This window comes from Condylostylus longicornis, unplaced genomic scaffold (assembly GCF_029603195.1).
Source record: "Condylostylus longicornis isolate FDR11 unplaced genomic scaffold, ASM2960319v2 ptg000010l, whole genome shotgun sequence".
NCBI classification, from domain to species: Eukaryota; Metazoa; Arthropoda; class Insecta; order Diptera; family Dolichopodidae; genus Condylostylus; species Condylostylus longicornis.
This window is the reverse complement of record NW_026577979.1, coordinates 17,970,390-17,991,200: the sequence shown is the minus strand read 5'-3', so window position 1 is coordinate 17,991,200 and position 20,811 is coordinate 17,970,390. Positions and strand designations below refer to the sequence as shown.

At 25.3% G+C, this 20,811-nt stretch overlaps 1 protein-coding gene across 1 annotated transcript in view; it reads right to left on the bottom strand.

Moving 5' to 3' along the window:
• The window catches only part of LOC129618730 (phospholipid-transporting ATPase ABCA1), a 51,870-nt gene that overhangs the window by 4,097 nt on the left and 26,962 nt on the right, over window positions 1-20,811 (bottom strand). Inside the window, exons 2-18 of the mRNA XM_055533680.1 lie at window positions 6,864-7,015; window positions 6,407-6,633; window positions 6,051-6,193; window positions 5,904-5,987; window positions 5,572-5,712; window positions 5,364-5,503; window positions 4,224-5,296; window positions 3,816-4,127; window positions 3,388-3,725; window positions 3,146-3,329; window positions 2,779-3,077; window positions 2,540-2,712; window positions 1,494-2,476; window positions 1,239-1,419; window positions 1,065-1,177; window positions 750-999; window positions 42-503 (exon numbers count right to left, since the gene is read on the bottom strand). Coding sequence (XP_055389655.1) covers window positions 42-503; window positions 750-999; window positions 1,065-1,177; window positions 1,239-1,419; window positions 1,494-2,476; window positions 2,540-2,712; window positions 2,779-3,077; window positions 3,146-3,329; window positions 3,388-3,725; window positions 3,816-4,127; window positions 4,224-5,296; window positions 5,364-5,503; window positions 5,572-5,712; window positions 5,904-5,987; window positions 6,051-6,193; window positions 6,407-6,633; window positions 6,864-6,947 — 5,187 coding nt within the window. The 5' untranslated portion in view covers window positions 6,948-7,015. The remainder of the gene's footprint in view (window positions 1-41; window positions 504-749; window positions 1,000-1,064; window positions 1,178-1,238; window positions 1,420-1,493; window positions 2,477-2,539; window positions 2,713-2,778; window positions 3,078-3,145; window positions 3,330-3,387; window positions 3,726-3,815; window positions 4,128-4,223; window positions 5,297-5,363; window positions 5,504-5,571; window positions 5,713-5,903; window positions 5,988-6,050; window positions 6,194-6,406; window positions 6,634-6,863; window positions 7,016-20,811) is intronic.

The window sequence follows — 20,811 nt, the reverse complement described above, 5'->3', positions numbered from 1 at the left end:
TAATTACATTTTTCAATTAAGAAATACTTTAATTAACTTACGTTCAAAAAATGTACATTTCCACTGTCATAATGGATTTGACCAGAAAGTATCTTAAATACTGTAGATTTACCAGCACCATTTTTGCCTAACAAACCAAAGCATTCACCGGTTTGAACATAAAATGAAACATCACGTACTGCATATTCAGCACCATAGGACTTCCATATTGAATCTACTTTAACAGCATAATTTTCAGCATATGAACTACTTTTATCATCTCTTGTAAGTGAATTTTGTATGGAAACAATTTTAAGTTCAACTGGCTTTAATGGTGTTTTTTGTGATTTGAAAAGAGCGCATATTCTTGATGAAATTTCATGGTATTTTCCACTTTCTAACAAATAATTAAGACACAAAAATATAATGCCCAATAAAGTTAAAGCGACATAATGACGTGCAAGTAATGGACTAGAAACAGGTGATTTATAAGTTTCAATATCGAAACGACGCATCACTTCGCCCTAAAATAAAAAGAAATTTTATTATGATTGTGTGGATTAAAATGCTTGATTTATATTCAATTAGAACGTATATTTTGAGTGTACAAGTTTACATGCTTAATTATTAATTTAAGTAGTTAAGTTAATTGCAGGACCAAAAAGCTAATTGTAGTTTTTAAAAATAAAATGATTTAAGAGTAGAATGACAAACTTCACGTCACTTTTAGGTTTGTCATTATTCATTAAATACGTTATTCAATATCTTACCAATATATAATTTTTACATATTTCAATTAAGGCATCTGATAGTGCATGTTGTGGAAATATTAAAAATAATCTATTCAAAAAATTTCTCCACCAAACATCAGTGTCAGTCTCACCGAGAACATCAATCACAGTTATTATAGTTAAAGTTGTTAAAGCTATTGTTACATTCAAACAGAAAATTGTCATATTAGCAAAACTTGCTTCAGAAAATAATTTCTCGAAAACATACACAGCTGGAATTGTTGCAAACCTAAAATAATATTATATCAGCCAAAATTTGAAAATATTGTTATGATCCTCGTAATTCAAATTTACCCAAATAAAACTAATAATAATACAATTCCATTCATTTGTGATCGATCCACATAAATAGGGAAACTGTATATATACAGTATAACTACACAAATTAACACAGCCAGCAAATAAATCTAAAAATTGAATTATCATTACTAAGTTTTTTTCAAAATATTTCCAAATAAATCATTTTACCAATAAATCCCATACAAGTGCTACTCCCCAATAAGTAAGATTATCTACTCCACATAATTTTTGTTGTAATTTTTCACCACTAACCCTTTCATTAACAATATACACGGACGCACTAGCAACAACCAAACTAAATGCAATCAATAAAATAAAAGCGATTCCAGCATCTGAAACTTGTTGCAATCTGAAAATTAATGAATAAAAGTGATAGCAAAGTATTAAAATTTGTTTATTACGCTAATATATTTTAAAACTTACATCGATGATGCACTTAATTCGCGTTCACCTAGTTTCAATGGATGATTATAAGTTGTTATACCATATTCATCATCTTTCATTTCACTTCGTAGCATCATTGTATTTAAATCATTTTGCCACGAAACCATTGAATGATAACCCTTATTGTTATACCAAACATTAACAGATGTTTTATTAAAAGTTAATCCACCATATCGATTCATTCTATATAAATCATCAGTTTCTAATAACCATTTATATGCCAAATAAGAATCCTTAAAATCAAAACATGCAAATGAATCATCAATCCCATCACAATGTTCATGAGATTTATTATAAGTTAATTCAGTGAAATTGTTTGGTTTCACTATACTGAAAAATTCTGAAGTTTCAGGATACAAATTCCTTGTTAAATTTAATGGTGTATCAAATTCTCCGCCTGGTCTCAATTCAACAAAACTCATTGCAATTATTTCAAATAATGCTGGCAAAACTAATACACAAATTAAAAGTTTTAAATTACGTGAAAAATGTATTAAACGTTTTTTAAATAGATTTTTTATTAATTCCCAACGGCTTATCGAATTGTGAAATTCTTGTGGATCTTGTCGCGTTAAATCAATTTTTTCATAATTTTCTGAATTTCCATTTGAATTTATTACACTACCATTTGTTAATATTTCTGTCTTATTTAAGTTTGCAAATAATTGGTCTAAACTATTACTGGAAATTACAATGTCAGATATTCTTTGTTGTGCCTGAAGATCTTCTAATTTGTCAAATAAAGAAGGGTAATCATTCAATATAGGATCATAAATAACTTCAATTTCAATTTTTGAATGATTTGCACTTATTGGTGTAAAACTTTTCAAGTGAGTTTTGAATTCTTCATGAATTTTTTCCGTTATAGCAGGATCCTTTCCATTAAGTTTAATTGACAGTATAAATGATTTTGTAATTAAGTTCTTTAATGATTCTGGACTATGGCGACTTATTATTTGGCCCTTGAATTATTATTAAATATTTTTTAACATTAGCTTTAATTTAGGTTTTAATATTTTTCTTACATTATGAATAATTATAATTTTGTCACTCATAAACTCAGCTTCATCTAAATAATGAGTCGCCAAAACAACAGCTCTTCCTTTACGTAATTTTTCTACAAGCTCCCATACACATTTTCTTGCTTTGGTGTCGACACCACTACATGGTTCATCTAAAATAACTAAATTTGGAGAACCTGCAATTAATAAAAATTAGTATTAAAATAAATACTGATCGTAAATAACTTTTGTAAAAAGCTTACCAATAAACGCAATTGCCACACATAATCTTCTTTGATAACCACCAGAAAGTTGATTAGCTTGAAAATCTTCATATTTACCAAAATTTAGACTTTGCATTGTCTTTTCAACTTCTGCTTCGAAATTTTTTTTTACTTTTATTCTTGAATATAATAATAAGTGCTCTTTGGCAGTTAATTGTGGGATTAAAACGTTATCCTGTGAGCAAAAACCGACTTTATCTGGTTCATTACGGTCACTTAAAGCTTGTGATATTACAACTTTTCCATTTGTTTGAGTTATTTGCCCAGTGAGCATTTTACTAGAATAATATAAATACATTGGGGTATTTTAAAATTAAATTTTTATTTGAATATAAAAAATATTTACATAATTGTACTTTTCCCAGCTCCATTCCGTCCCAGCAAGCATGTTATTTCATCTTTCGGAAATGTTAACGAAATATTACTTATAGCTACTTTTTCATTATTATAAACTTTTGTAACATTTTCCATTAAGGCACCCAAACTTGGATCTAAATCTTCTCTATCAACTCTATAATACTTATCATCATCTAAAAAATTCATAAAAGTGCTTAATATAGAACTCTTACGGGCCAACGGAGTATTTACCATTTTTATAATATGTTTCTATAACATAGCCTATAATTGCATATAAAATACCATCCAAAATTAACATACAAACACCATATGTAAATTCTCCTTCCAACCCTTCGTTAAATGCTTGACCATAAGACATTCCAGTTGCTTGCAGTTCTTGGCGCATAACATGCTCCCAAGCGTAACAAAATGATGTTGAAAGGGATAAATTTACAATAAATGTCATAAATTTAGACAACTTAGTATCTAAGCAAATTATAATAATGTATGGTAAGAATGTCATCAAAAATAAAATGGCTGAAGCTACTGATCCAATACTGGCCGAGGCAAATATTGTTGAACACATGTAACTAAAACAAAAACAAAATTGGCCAAAAGTGAAGTTTGAACAAAGAAAATTCAGAAACAAAGAACAGTTTTTAAGAAAATTCATAACTTACCAAAAAGATATCGTACAAAGCCCGAATAAGATTAAAAATAATATAATAAAGACAAAACTGGTATATTCCAAAATTGCACCAACGTAAAGAATTAAACAAGCGATTAAAAATATGACCAATATTTCTATGAATGTTGTGAAAATCCAAGCTAAAATTTCTGATGAAGCTTTTAAACCCATGGATCTCATTACCATTGTATTTTTACTCTCTTTCATCCAAATTCTGTATCGAACACAAGTTGCAATTTGAATCATCAGAGCAAAAAAAAAAGACATTTGAACTGCTTGTCCCAAATAAAGGCCTCTCTTGAAACTGAAAGGATTAAATAATTTTTAAATATTTGACAATTTTATATGTTTTTTGAGTGTATTATTTTTTTATAGCTAGCCGTCGTCCTTATCTACTTACTCATCTTTAATGTATGAAGGATACGGGAATTGTTTTGTGTATACTTTAATATCATCGACTCCAGATTCATCTTTTTTACTTTTGCTATTACTGTCGCCTCCAAAAAGCATATTGAAAAAATCAAATTGTCTTTTCTTTCTAACATTCGATGGCGGATCTGTAACATTTTCAATATCCAAAGACGATATAGTAGTTGTACTTTCATCTTTCGAACTACCATTGAATGGACCATCAAAATCTTCATCCCATTCAAAAGGTCCAATAAGATTACTTATATTTTTTTCAGATGAAGTGTTATTTGTTTTCGCATTGCCCAAAAGATTCAAAAATATCGATGTCTCAGTAGTTGATCTTGATATGTTATATTCAGGACCAACTGAACTAGTTAGAATTGGTTCTGTTGTTGAAGGTGAATTGAAGTCATCATCTTCCCAACTCAAAAATTTTTCTAATTCATCCTCTGCCGATTTTTTGTTGTCACTTACTTGATGTTCCATTGTTTCTTTTTCCATTATTAGTAAACTCTTTTTGTAACGTATTATTCCAGTATCTAAAGCTTGTTTAATTTGAACAAATCCTCGATGATATTTTAAATCTTCAGCCATACTATCCATTGGACCCGGGAACCAAAACCGATTATGAGTTTCAATTGTTACCGGGGTATTATCTGTATCAACTCTTAACCTGTAAATAACATCTTTGCTTTTAGTTTTATTAAACCAAACACCGGCATAAAACTGTCGACGACGGTTTAAATCGAATGCAACTTCTTCAAATTCAAATTCTGTTTCAACTGGTATATAACGATCAACAGCAAAACATTCTAAAATATGAAAAAGAGTTTCGATAACTTCAGCAAATGTTTTATCAGTTTTAATAAATTTAAGTCCAGCTGCAATTTGATCGACATCTATATCACCAGCAATTAGTTTAACTAAAGGAGATTTTGCCAATTCCAATAAATCATCAAAACTTTTTTCAAAATCCTTGTCTGTATTCAAACGAACTCTTGTTAAATGTAAACCTTCAAAAACTTTACGCAAATTATTAATATCATCAAATGTTGTATTTGCCTACAATTAAACAATAGATCAACAATTCATCTTTATTTTTGTTCTTAAAAGCAAATTAAAAACCCACATGTTTCATAATTTCAGATGTTTCATTATTAGTCGGCCCATAAATAATTTTACCTTGAATAATTGGTTTTACTTGACTCCATGTTAATTTACCACGTCGTGTGCTACTTACATCTAAATACAATTTTTTACAATATGGAGCTAAAATTAAATAAATAATAAGACATCTGATTCTTAAAAATTATCGCATTATATAATTAAATTTTTACTTGGCATTGCATCTAATTCATCTTGATTAATTGGAGTTTCATCCTCGCCGTAGACAATATCTCGTACTATTCGAATAAAATTATCTTCAGGAAATTTGTGCCCGCACAAAATTAACCCCGTTTTTGCAAACTGTTGACTATCTAAAATTATTCATGGCATTTTAAAATTATACTTTAAATTATTTGAAGAGAATTTAAATTAAATTCAATTGTAAATTTTGTTTTCATTTCTAATATTTATTTTCATTAAGTTACAACCATTTTCAAAAATAATGTGTACTTTATAATATTTAATTTTATAATATAATTTTGGGATTATTTTGTATACAAACCTGAAAACATTAAACTAATATTAAAATCCCCAGCCACTAATTGACTCAGCTGAGGAAATTTCGAAACGAATTTCGATATATTTTCTAAAATAAAACAAAAAACAATTAGATATCATTATTTTTTAAAGTTTATGTGCTTCAATTAACCTTGAATATCATTAAATTTTGGACTTTGAATTAAAGTAAGTACAGTTCCAACCCAATCTGTTGTATTTGGTAAGTCACTAATTGTATCTACTAAATCATTATCGCTAATAATTAATTGAAAAATATCGACAATCGGTTTTGCCCTGTAATAAAAAATAAATTTTAATTATATATTTCGAAACTTTTTTACATAATTATATTTTATAATTGTAAGGAAATAATTTAAGAATTTACAATAATTCATCTTATATCATTTATGATTGCGTCGAATTATCAAACTTTTCTTAAACACAGCGAAATGCTCAATATTCTAAATAACTCGTTTGATAATCAATTAATTAGACTCAAATACTTACGGTGCATTATCCAGCAATAAAACTTCTTCATATTGTGTAACATTCATACATTTATTTTCAATCGTACACACATATGAATGTAAAAATGGTAAAAGATTATCTTTTGATGGTAATTGTCTGGTTGGATATTGACAATCTGGTATTGATTTTGGTTGAAAACGATTCCGAAATGAGTAAAGTGCACTGAATATTATTATTGGCCATATTATTTGAGCTATCAGCATCCACTGTAAGATATAAAGTTTTTAAGTATTTTAAGAAATAATCAAATTTTATTACAATTATAAAAGAAAAGTTTAAAGTTAGAAGTTTAACCCAACCACCAAAATTAAATCTTTTTTTATATTGAGAAACTACATCATAAACAAAGTATAAATTTCTAATATTAATTCTGAGATTTAATGATGTTGACATATTACATTACTCGTAAAGGTTTTATTACTTTAAATTTACTTACTGGTTGCCGTAGTCTTATTAATAAATCCTTTCTTAAAAGTGCCTTAATTTGATTAAGACTAAAAGTTTGAGAACAAATTTTCATATTTAACTTTTCTTGTTAATTTTTCCTTCCGGTTTGCGCACTTTTAGTCCCTCTGTGACATACTCATTCTGTAAAATTATAAAGAAAAGTTTTTATTTAAAACGGTTTATTTAATATGAGGTACATATGTAGTTTCTATAAATAAAATATACATTATTTGAACGACATTTGTCACATTCTATATTAAATTTAGAAAAAAACTTATGAAATGTAGAAAAAAAAATGCGTTTCCTAAATATTTTTCCTTAAAAATTCAAAGTGATGTGACTCAATGGATTCTTTATTAGGAAGAAATTGCTTATTTTATGAAAAATTTTAAAGGAATCCGAATTTTAAACTAAAACTGTAATTTAAATCAGAATGAAACAATTAACCCTCACTTTAAGAAAATCTTATCAAGCTGATGGTTTTCAAAGTACCACATTTCTAAGCGAAAGATTTGAAAGACGAGTATGGCTGACTCCGAACTGTAAAAAGAAACTATTTTCAACCCTTTTTGAACCGCCTTCAAACTTGAGCTTTTAAGCTTTTTCACTAGATGGAGAAAATAATGTCTAAATAATGCGTGACTTCAATAATGCGCTTACGACGTAAACTTTACAATGTATCACTTTCCAAAAAGTTTAGTAAAAGCTTTTGACCTTTTATACTTTTTCTAAATGCGTTATATACGTAGTGGAGACGTAAAATAAAAGTAAATTAGGTATCGAAAAAATCGAGCACGCTTTTCTTATACATGTCATATAAATGTTGCCAGAAATAACCAATTAAACAAAAGTGCTAGAAATAAAGTGCTGGTTATTAAATTTTTTTCCTAAAATGCAGCATAAGAATGCTATGTTTTTAAAGATGTGGTAGCATTTGTTGAAAATTAACATTTACACAGAACTTTAAATTGAAATTTTCAAACAAACGTCAAAGTATGTATTAATATTGTAAAAATTGTATTCCAAAATGCATCAAAAGCTTTAGCAGTTTTTTTACAATGTAAAGGTATTAAAAGCTCTGAGACGGTACTACTGCGATATTAAAACCATACTTAAACTTTTTATAAAAGACTTTAATAAATTTTACATTCAGTGCAACGATTTTTAAACAATTTGAAACTTAGTTCATCGTCCAATGCTTTTAAAATATAATGTAGATTATGAATCATTTGAGTGGAAACGTTGATTTACAATATGAACGCCTAGTATATATACCTAGTTACCTGCATTATTATGTATTAACATTGTATGTTGGTCTCATATTAATATTTAATGATTATTGCATAGTTTTAGGATAAGATATAAAAATTTTCAAATTTGTTTATATTTTCATATAACAAGACATTTACCATTATTTATCCATTTTTAGATCAACAGAGAGCTCGTTGTTTTACAGAAAAAAAATTGCTGAAAATTAAAAATTTTATTATTTTTTAGAGACAATACGAAACGAATTATTTATGATTGTCCGAAAGCTGCTTAAACTTAAGACTCCGGCTGATTACCTTTAAGTTCGATATTTTTAACAACTTATTGTAAATTTTCAAAAAATAGTGCTTTTAAAACTTGTGGGGCATAGAAATTTACTAAATGAACAGATGTACTGAGAGAAACTAATAAGTGCATTTTTTACACAGGCACTTGTTAAAATTTTGGTACAAGTAATTTATATGTATATAAAATTAAATTTATTATTTATTTGAATGAATCATTTAATAATCTCAAATATACATACTGTATATGTATGTAAAAAAATTTAGAAAAAATATTCGATTAAGATTACAAAATAATTTTTTAAAATAATTTTAATTTCTATTATATAATAATATTATTTTAATATTATATGCATGTATATACGTACGTATTATAAGAAAATATCTTGTTATACATAATACATATACATATATATATATATACATATGTATAATAAGAATTTAACAATCAATTTTATTTTACGAATAACAATAATTCAAATTTAATCTAATTTCTATCATCATTTAAAAAAAAAAACAAATTAATTTGTCATCAGTATGCTAGAAATACAAATCACCTACCTACCTAGATTACAAGTTCAGGTTCACTAATTTTTTGTACGAAAAACTTATTTCGTTTCACACATATATACAAACATAAAAGATAAACGTATGTATTCAATTTATTGTTGGTACATAATGAATGCGTTTATTTTGCTTATTTTACTTGAATAGCAAATCATTAATTGTGATTATAGTCACAGATCATAGACATTAACAGTAGATTTGAACGCTATTTGAATGTAAGTAAAGAATATTACGTATACTTATTATAAATTTTTAAAAAATAAAACATAAATTTTATGTTATTAAAATGTCATCTGATAGTTTTTGATATTTAGTTTTCCATTATACGTTTTAAATAAAAAATAATATAAGTACAAAATTGAGAACAAAATTGATTTTAATTGAACTACTCATATATGCGGAAGTCTGTTATATGAAACGTAAAAGGTCATTACGTATTTACTTACTCAGTTACAAACATACTCATACATATAAGCTCCGAAGTAAGTAGTGTGTATAAGAAATACATAATCATATAAGTTTGTAATTTACTTTTGATTCGATTTTCAAAATAATTACTTTTTTTTTGGTCTTTCATAAAGTATGAAACGTTAAAATAATTTAAAATTCAAAAATGTAATTAAAAGCCCATAGTTTTTTTTTCAATTTTGAGCCACTTTTTATTTTGATCGAAGTTTAATAATAACTCAAATATCTTTATAATCATTATATGGGAATTGCATATTTTTAGGCTTATTTTAAATTAAAAATTATAGAGAATATATTAAAAATGTGCATAACTACTAGAGTGGATTTCTGAGTTTTGCGATCCCTATTGTCTTGAAATTATAAGAAACAAAAAAAATTTTTTCCGGAAATAATCTTTTTTGTTGCAATAAATGAGGCAGATCAAACAAAATATAATGTTGCGATACAAGATAATTAAAATTTCAGCAACTGAGGTAAAAATATTTTCTTCATCGATATTATCAAGATCATTCTGTTCAGACAATGTTCTTTTAGTTTCTGAATCATTACTTCATTTTAAATACGAAGCAAATTTGTAATTGCCCTTACATTCATCATCTGGTTCGGGCTTTTTGAAAGGAAACTCTTTACTTTGATGATACTAGAATTATAAAATTAATTGAAATGTTTGTTTATTAATTAATTAATTGAATTGGGAACCGATGGGACATAATTTATCCCAATAAAACCGACGTTTGAGACATAAGTGGCCCAGTAAAACAACTTTGAACAAAACAGAATAAGTACAAAATGAAAATATTTTAAACATTTTTTTATTTTTTTCATTTTATTATTTTATGAAGTTTAAAATAAAAAAACTGTTTTTTCCGCTTTGTTTTACTTATTTTTTATCGATATTTTACTTAACTAACACAACTGAAAATTATGTTCTTTAATCGTCCTAAAACCCAAACTACACAGTAAATTGTTTTTTCCTTTGATGGCAAAAGTAGATCTCGTTGAAAAAAGTTTACGATAATCGATTCGTGATATTTTTACCCAGTTTCAAATAACAAACTTTTACTTTAGTTGTTCGTAACTTTTTATTGCGACGTATATGTACTAGTCGCTGAGAGTTATACTTATTTATATAAGGATGCGTTATAATGTATCCTCAAGAGAAATATATTATACTTATTTATATTATTTACACATATGAGGCGCTCAGCGCATTAGTGACCTACATGCAAAGACATTTTGAGTAAATTGTGATTAAAATTTTAAAATATTTAATTTTTAAGAAAATTTAAAACAAAAACAAACTTATGGAAAAATAGTTTTCACTCTATTTTTCCATAAGTTTGGTTTTGAAGAGTAAACTAAGTATTTTGAAAACATAGAACAATTCTTCAGGCTATTACAGCTCTATTGAACATAATAGAGCGCCTCATACATATATATATCCCCATCTCAAACAATTATTTTTATTTGTTTTACAAGCGAAATAATAAATTTATATAACGCTACTAAAATAATTCGCGCAGATAAAAAAAATAATGGTAAAGAAATCAATTAAATTTATAAATGGAACTCTTAATATTTCGAGAATAAGCTAATTCAAGACTTTTGATTTAAAATTGACCAGGCTATTGTCATTTATAATAAATATACTATTTCAATTGAAGAATTTTATTCATAAAATTATTTATTATTTAAAATAGTACACCATATATAACGGCTTACCATAGAAAAAAAATTACGATTACTTCTTAATCGTATAAAAAGCGATTACTTCTTAATCGTATCTCAGCTTTTTGAAATAAGAATCTCAATACTTCAGAAAAAATTTTATTAATTTAAGCCAAAAAGTTTATCAATATATTTTTGAAAATTTTCCAATCACAGATCTTCATTATATTATACATAAGTCGAGAAAAACGTCATTTAATATATTATAATAGTAAATTAAATTCTTAAAAAAAAAAGAATTGAATAATCACCAATCAAAATGGAAAATTTTTCATAATTTGAACAAAAAACAAACTAAATTGTATTAACACGTAAACATACCTATATAATATCCAACACACATTCAAAAAATTTAAGCAAATATTCACTTATAAAATTTTATCAAAATTCTATACGAATTACAATAAAATTTCAATGGAATATTATGGAGCCCTGAAGCAAAATTGTCTTCTGATATTTTCCATTAAATTTTTGTATAATTTATTCATTTTTTAAGCAAAATAGGTATACCCAGTATTATTGATTAACACAATACAATGGTTCTTTCCCAAAACAATTCACAAAATATTAAAAATGAATTGCACTTGAAAAATTGTACGGAAAGTTCAAAAGTTCAATTGATTATTTACACATTTTTTTTTATTTACATAAATACTTTAAATTGGTCAGTAAACTTTTTATTATTTCATCAATTTTAAAAGAATACAACTGGTACTATATTTGAGCAAATAAATCAGAATAAATTTTCTTAAGAGATCATTAATCTAATATAAGTACGAAACCCTTCATTAGCATATTCAAAAATTATTTAAATATTTAACTAATTATTCATTAATTTATTTAGGCCAGTTTTTTTAAGTTCTATCAAGAATTGCTTTTTTTTCAATTAGATTTGCAAAAAATGCTCTTTGTTGTAATCTTAAAATCTATGCCAAAATTGGGTGCATAATAGCAAAATGAATTTAGAAAGAGCGCAATTCTGCTTGTACAGAAATTTAATATTAATATAAAGAATAACATTGGAACACAACACTTTCATAAATCGGATAAAGTACACTACATTTTAAATTCTATTACCATTACGAGTACTTAATTTCTGATGTTAATCTTTTTAAGAACGTTTCGCAATTATGATATTAATTGACTTATTAACAATCTAGAAAACTATTTAAAAATTTTTTATTCTTATGTGTACGAACTTGTATCCGACAATAATATCGTTTGCGTATAACACATTTCTTTAAATAGCAGAATTAAAATTTATGAAAGTTATTATTTTTTAACCTGTTTAGCATATAAAAGTTAATAAATAAATAAATAACAATAACAAAATAAAATATTTATTACAATATTAAAATTTTGTTTACAAAATTAAAAACTTAATTTTAAAACTTTGTCTTTTTTTTATTGTTATTTGGATCGTGACATTGAGGTTCTATTCTAAGAATCCATTTCATAAGTTCCTTATGATTAATATTGCACGATGTAAAATAATTTATTTAAAATAAACCAGTTTAATTCATAAGATCCCTCAAGAACTTGTACATACTCTATTATTAAGTAATACAAAACACTTTTAAACAAAAAAAAAAAAGGAATTAAAAATGAATACTTTTAACCCATTTTCTGAATTATTATTTACATTATCCCTTCTAAAAGCTATTAAGTTATAAAACTTGTTTACTGCTTTTGAAAAATTTTTTGTCAGTCCCGGAACTAAGGATTCATGTATATACATACAATATTTTTAGTGTCACGGCAATTCCGTGACAAAATCAAAAGGTCTGTTTCAAAAGAAGCTAAAATTGTAGACAAAACTTAAGATATTTAAATAAAGTTATGACCTACAAACAATATATTATAAGTATTTAAAATTGAGAATTTTTTCATATCAAGTTCTCTTTGAATGAATAATAATAATTTCTATTCAATTATCTGACAAATAAAAACCAAAAATTAAAAATGATTTTAAAATATTTTCTGAATTTTATTCTTTATACATAAATTTTTATAATTCCCTCATTTAACATGAATAATAAATAAATTGCATTGGAAGAACTCATCATGGTTTTAATTTGGTCTAAATGAAGTTTGGAATATTTAGTTTAAAAAGTAAATTGAATTATATTTGGATAATCGACTAGATGGATTTTCATTTTTATAACAAAGGAAATATTTTTATTTGTACGAACAAACAACAAAAATTACAAATGAAATCAAACCTTATAACAAGAATGGCCTCCAAAATCTTTTGAAATCAGTTTGAAGTTTGGTATAAAATTAATGAAAAGCTAATTTTTATATTGAATTTGAAAATGTTATTTATGAATTATGCAGTATGGACTCAATCTAATTCCAACGCAAATATAGATAGAAATCGCATATTCTGAACCAATGAGAGATGAAATAAATATATGAAAAAATAATAAAAGGGCACAGGTATACATATATTAAATTTAGTATTTAATTTGTAGCCTAATTTGAGTATAATTGAAGATAAATAGTAGAAATTTTAAAAGACTGAGGTTTTCGTACCATTTACACATGTATGTTAATCGAAATTTCATATTAAACCAGTTTTAGCCTCGAATGTAAATCCGATGCTGTTGATAATGCTTTTTTTCACTAATTTTTCCACATACATATATACATTTACTCAACTTAAACAAATATAATAACACTGATACACAATTAATTGCGCTTCAGAGGTAGCTTTGAATAAAATTTCTAAATCAGTAAGTGAAATTCGGTATTTTAGAGTACTTATATAGAGTACTTATAGAGACTCCACTTTTATCCAGTTTAACTCTCAATTTCCTTTTGACAAGAGCTGCAAAATCAAGTAAAACAAATCAAACTTTTATTTTAGAATTTTTTAAAATACACTTATTACGATTTTTTATTCAATGTTAATTTAACAATTTTATATTAAAATTCAATGGATTAAATTTTCTATATGAAATTAATTACCTTTCTTTAAATAAAATGACAATGCATAAAAAATTTATTTTTAAAATTCTAAAGAATTAAAGCTGCCTTTGAGACGGCTGTTTGTATTAATTTTTAAGACAAATCGTCAATGTGTTTTTATTAAAAATTTTAATAATTTCAAACCCATTTACAATATTGAACACACAATTAAATTTAAAATGTACTTTTTTTTAAGAACAAAAGTGAAAACAGTTTTAAGAACAGTTGAAATTATTACAAAAAATTTTTTAACATAAAAATAATTACGCTAATTGGCAAAGTTTATTAATCTTTTTCATATTTTCGATTTTTAAAGAATTGTATTAAAAATTAAGAAATAATTAAGCATTCATTTTTATAAATAATTGTCTTAATAATTAAATATACATACATATAACAAAAATTATTTCTTTTTTAAGAAATATCTTGCAAGACTATACTTTTGACTTGAATTCATCAACCTTCAAGTACACGTTTTGCTTTTACAATGCAACTTGTTTTTTGTTTACGGTAATTACGGTAATAATTTCTGTTCAAGTTCATAAGATTACGGATATCAAATATATATATATATATATAGACAATATACAGAACAATAAAGTCGTGGTCTACGAAATCCATTCAAAAGGTCATTTCAATATATAATTAAGCTATAAAAGTTGTAATGTGACTAAAATTTTTATGTCAATGTAGTGTTTGATTAAATGTCAACTTCATCTGCATACTAAATAAACATAATATTTAAGTAAGGAAAATGTAGTAATGTTGTATTTCATTCTGTAAGTTGAATAAGTTGCTTATAGTTCAAAAAACTCTTAAATGGTTGATAATTTTTCCGAAATATAATTTTTTTTCTGAGAAAAAAGTCAGCTTTGATAAAGTGCGTATGTAACGCACGAAATACATATATTAGCAAAAATAAAAAGTATTTTATTCCGAATAAAGGAGAATTTTCTTTGCTTATTTTGAATTTTAAATTAAAATACACATTTCAGTATATAGTATACTGAATTCCTATTTTACATTTTCGCCTTCTCAAGACCCTACAGGGTCTTCTCTGAAATAAAATTGATTATAACATATAAAAATTTATAACTAAAGGAACTATTAAATCACTTAAGTATACTGGCGAGGTAAGGTAGGGTCACAAATTGGCTAATATTGAAGAATATATACATATTTTTCTGAATAGTAGCAATATCAAATAAAAATTAAGATTCTAGACGTTTTAATTTTCATAATTTAAAATCAATAAGCAATCCTCAAAAATATCTATATATACCTATCCGCAAATCCCGTAATTCACTTATACTTGACTTGATATATGCATATATACAGGGTATTTCGTATAAGGTGACTTATAACTTTAGAATCGTGCGACATAAAAAAACAATCGGAAGCTTATTTCACAAGCGATTGATAGCGTTTGAGATAAAGGTCATCAAAGTCAGTTTTTTTTTTTTGAATTTTTTTTTTTTAAACTCGAAATGTTTTATAAATTTGTGTTACTACTTTTTTTGGTTTTTTCGATGCTCTAAAAGTTAACGCATAAAACATTTTCCTCTATCTCGCATAGTTTTGGCAGTAAAACGTGTTAAATGTGTCTTCAAAATATGCGAAAAATGCACATACAATTTATATCTCCATCCAATAAATTTTTTGTTGAAAATTGATCAAAGAACTATTCTTGAAATTATTTACCACTTTATGCAAAACACCCTGTTTATGTACTTTGTATATTTTTTTAATGTGCTGCTATTGGATTGGTAATGAAAATCGTTGATGAATCTATTTATAATAAAACAAGTTTCGTAATAAAACGCAATGATTTTTAATCCATAAACTTAAAAAGTAATTTTAATATGCTTACGTCATAAATGAAACCTTGCTGACATAACATAAAATGCAATATAATTGCCTGTAAAAGTCAGAATGTCAGATTGAATTTTAATTTTTAATTAAAATTTCCTTATTAATAATTTTGTATTTTAGCTTTTTAATCTCAGAGTTTATACTAATTAACAATCTTACAATTATATAAATAAAATAATCAAAAATAGTTCTAATGAAGGACAATAACTAACGTAAATGAAGCAAATAGCTGAATTCATATTTAATAATTTTTGAAAGATAATCAATTTGAACAGTCCGTTCTCTAAAGGAAGAAGTTTTTCTAATATGCACTACAGATGCTAATTATCAAAGCTGATCTACTTCCTGATATAAAAACTTGATCTACACAATGTTTTCTAACTTCTTATCTAATCATAAGATCCTTAAAATATAGATTTTATGATTAATTAAGATCAATAACGTGTTACAATTATTGTCTTATTATAATAAATCTATATATATATATAAAAATATGTATTTGATAGTATATATATAAAAAAGGTACCACATTCATGATATTTAGTATATGCAATGACTCTATTGCTAATTATACTTCAAATTTGTATTTGAATCCAAATTTAAATTTTATTTTGAATCGTTGCTTATTAACTTCGCAGAAGAGTATAGCGGGTTTATTCGATCAGGAATTTTCATTTAAATTATTAAATTAATAAATAAATTAATTTTAAAAGTAAACAAGACAAATCGTGACTGAGCGGTGACTGGCTTAAGTGTTTAAAGTATTAAAAAAAATTTCTTTTAAATTTTATTCAGTGCGGATGTCACTTAAATTAAATAAACAGTTAATAATAATTAAATTTAATTAAGAATATTCCTGTTTAAAAATAAATATAAATATGTAATCAACGAACACCTGTAATTTTTAAGAATTCCAAAGTAAATTTAATACGTTTGCCTATACTTTGAAAAAAAAATATACTAGTAAATTGCAGTTTAATCGAAAATACTAAAAGTTTTAAAGACACTGAAGTCTTTATTTATAATCTAATTATACACATTAAACACCACTGCTGTCACAAATCAAATTTTTATCCTTTGTGGAATATCTTGACGAATTCGCCTAGCCAAGTCATAAAATCATAATAAGTAACTTTTAAATATTTCAAGAACTAATTTTTACATTTTCCGTCGGTTAAGATCAAGTAAAATGTTTTTACTTTTTACTTGTTTATTATTTCATTTTCATAAGTTCATTGCTTCGTTTTTTAAATTAAGAACTCCATAATTAGGTGCAAATGAATGATTTTGCAACAAGGTTTTATGTATATTCTCAAAATTCTACGTTGGTATAAATTTAACAATATAAATGAATGGATATTTTTGAAAATTAAAGGAGTAGTATGCCTTGCTTTCTCAATAACTTTAGAATCAGAAACCTATTGTAGACGTGTGAGTGAAGTTGAAATACGATATAAGAATTTTGGGTTTGAAATATTCATATCAAATTCGTGTTAAATGAATATTAAACTTAGTTACATAAAATATACATGTATACATATAAGAGTCTTAAATTATATAAAGGTCATGTATGTATTGTAAATTTTTTTTACATGCTACTTTCAATTTTAATCCTTAACCTATTAATAATATAAGTGCTATCAAATCATTGTGAATAAGAAAATTACTTTTCTTATTACACTAATTGCCATTGAACTTTCTTAATTGGCACATGCGATCCGAATTCGTATAATATTGACAACTTTGGTACAACGTAAATTTTCAAAATCACTTATATCACTTTTTCCTATATGCTTTTCTTTCCTTTGAAAGTGAGAAAAAATAAAGACCAATTTTAACTTGTTTATAGTAATTAAGTGCCAATATATTATCATTTTAATGATAATCAAAGTTAACCTCGAATTGAAAAAAAGAAAAAAGCAGGTTTTACAATAATGATTTTGTAAATTTAGCAAGGTTTTATTATTTTAATAAAACTTTTATATTAATTACATTTATATTATCTATACATGCAATACAAACTATTATGCAATGTAAAATTTAAAAACCGGCTCATATCTATAAAAAATTTAAATTTTTCTCAAATGTCATCTTTAATTTTTTATGCAATAAATAAAAATGCGTTATGTAGCAAAATAGCAAATGAGTCATCGAATATGTTATTTAAGAAAAAATCTTACTGTGCTCATTTATACTTGTATAAAAAACTGAAATTGATACGGAAGCCAAGCTAAAATCTTTAATAAATCCAAGAGTTATTAATAAATTTTTACAGAAGACACGCAATATCCATAGCTCAGTGATTTGAAGTAAAAATTTGTTAAGTTGAAAAAGTGCCTTCGAAAATGTGGTCGAAAGAAACAACTGTACATTTATAAAATTTATTAACCAGACAAAGTGGTGTCGTACGCTATTAATACTTTTTCTTGCAAGTTTAATTTTTTTTTGCAAATTTTCATGAAATTTGTAAGCCAGTAAGTTTATTTAGATCATTTTCTTTGTTACAATTTCCGAAATTATATTTTATGATTTAAATTCGAACGACTGAACTTTTATATTTAAGTACGTATATTTAATATATAAGTATTAAAACAAATTAGCTAAGTTCATAAAATTAAATAACAGATAATGCAAGTCTAGTTATTTATAATTACTCGTAATTGATCACTTAAATTAAACCATTCATGTTGCATTACTATAGAGAAAAAACTTTAAAAATTTCAACAAAACCACATTACTAAATATAAAATAAATCATGTTAAATTTAATAGAGAAGAACTAATAATTTTAAATTTACAATTTTATAAACATTTTATTAGTAATTTGTGGTACAAAAATGCAAACAAATTAAGGTTACAATCCGGTATCAGTGACATTTATTGTATGGAAGTATTTAGTTATTAAATAGTAATTTGTCAACATGGTTATAAATACATTTTAGATTTACTCCAACTAATGATTTATGATTAGCAGAAATAGTGGCAGAAAGAAGCAAATTTCCTTCAAATAATTGAGAACATTTTTTTATTTGAAAATAATGTTCTAGTTACAAGTTTAAATAACACTCTCTGAGTATTGTATTGATGCGGCCGGCCTCTTCCTGTATATTTTAAGAATAAGATGAAAATTGGCTTCAAAGCTTTTAGATGCCAAAAATTAGGATTTTACTGATTTAAAGAAATGATAACTTGAGGCAATACCAGTAATCTATTCAATTTTCTAAAAAATCTATAAACTTTTTCAGGAAATTTATACAAAATTTCCACAATCTTATATTTTAGAGAAGATGAAATGATAAGGCACCTATTTCATTTTACATTATTTAATTCGTAGAGAACTATTTGTAGAAAGCAGAAGAACGTGGACGCCATTTTAGTTTATTTCCTCGCATGAGGCAAACAAAAATAATATTTTTTCAACAAGAAGAACTTTCAAACCATAACAAATAATAGACAAAATTTTAATACGATTTAAACGATAATTGAATAAATTCCATGTAAGCAATACATTAAATCATGTCATGATTATTGTTATTAGCAATCTGGAGACCAATTTGCTAATAATTTCTTTAGGCTTTTATAGCTCAGTTTATTATGAGTCTAGATTAGGATAAATGTTAGGTTACTGGTTCGATTTTCATTGCTTGTTTCTAAAAACCACATTTTTATAATTAAATTACGTTTTGTAAAATTTAAAACACGTGCTCAGCAGACTATTACAGTATAAATTAATTCATCAAGCAAAACAAACAAAAAATATAATCTTGAAACACTTAACAATTGGCAACAGTCAGTCTGCAATACCCAAAACTCAAAAGTGAATGTTAATATTTCACTTTTAATGCAATAATTGGGAGATAAAACAATAAGTTTTTTATAAAATTTTGCAAAAAAAAAAAAAGCGTTATAATCAAATGTTTTGTGTTCTTCCTCTTTTCATCGTTTTCAAAACTATTACTTTTGTTTTTTGCCCCTTTTTTTTGTAAAATATAAGCGTTTTAACGGATTATGATCACATTTATTGTGAATTTATTACTGTTAGTTTATTATACCGAATAAATTATGCAATTCATCAAGGTCTATAGAAAAGCACTATATAATTTTGAACTAGTCTGTTTGTGTACTCATACTTATTTAAATAATGAATTTTATTATATGTTGTACTTTAGATTCAATTTTATAGTTTTTTAATACACAAATAATTTCTGAGGTGTAAAAAATTAAAAACGGTTTAAAGTTCTTATTATTTTATTTAAAATTTTCCTATATCTAGTTTCAGGCCTTTATTATATTTGCTACCGACTGCGCCTTATCCTGTAAGGAAACTACAGACGAAAAAATCCTTGTCCTACTACCGATCCAGCAGCTCTTACAAATAACAAATAAATTTTCTTTTCTAATAATAGAAGTTTTACTTACTTAACTCTCCGACTAATAAACTTTAAAGATACTAAATTTACAATATAACATTAATTAAATTATCGTGAAAACCAGACATAAATTCTTGCTGTTAAATTTGCGAACCTACATATAAATATTAACTCTTGTATGGATGATAAAGCACAATAATATTTTAATTGTACATACATAGTAACCCTTAACTAACAATTAAACATAATCTTATTATTTCAAAACCAATTGTTTATTACTTCTCATGACTTAATCAATCATCATAAAATCAAACATGTGTTTATTTTGAAAATGTTTTTACTTATAATAAACACGGTTGAGTTCATATTGGCAGATCTTACCTATAGATCTAAACAACTTTAAAAGATCT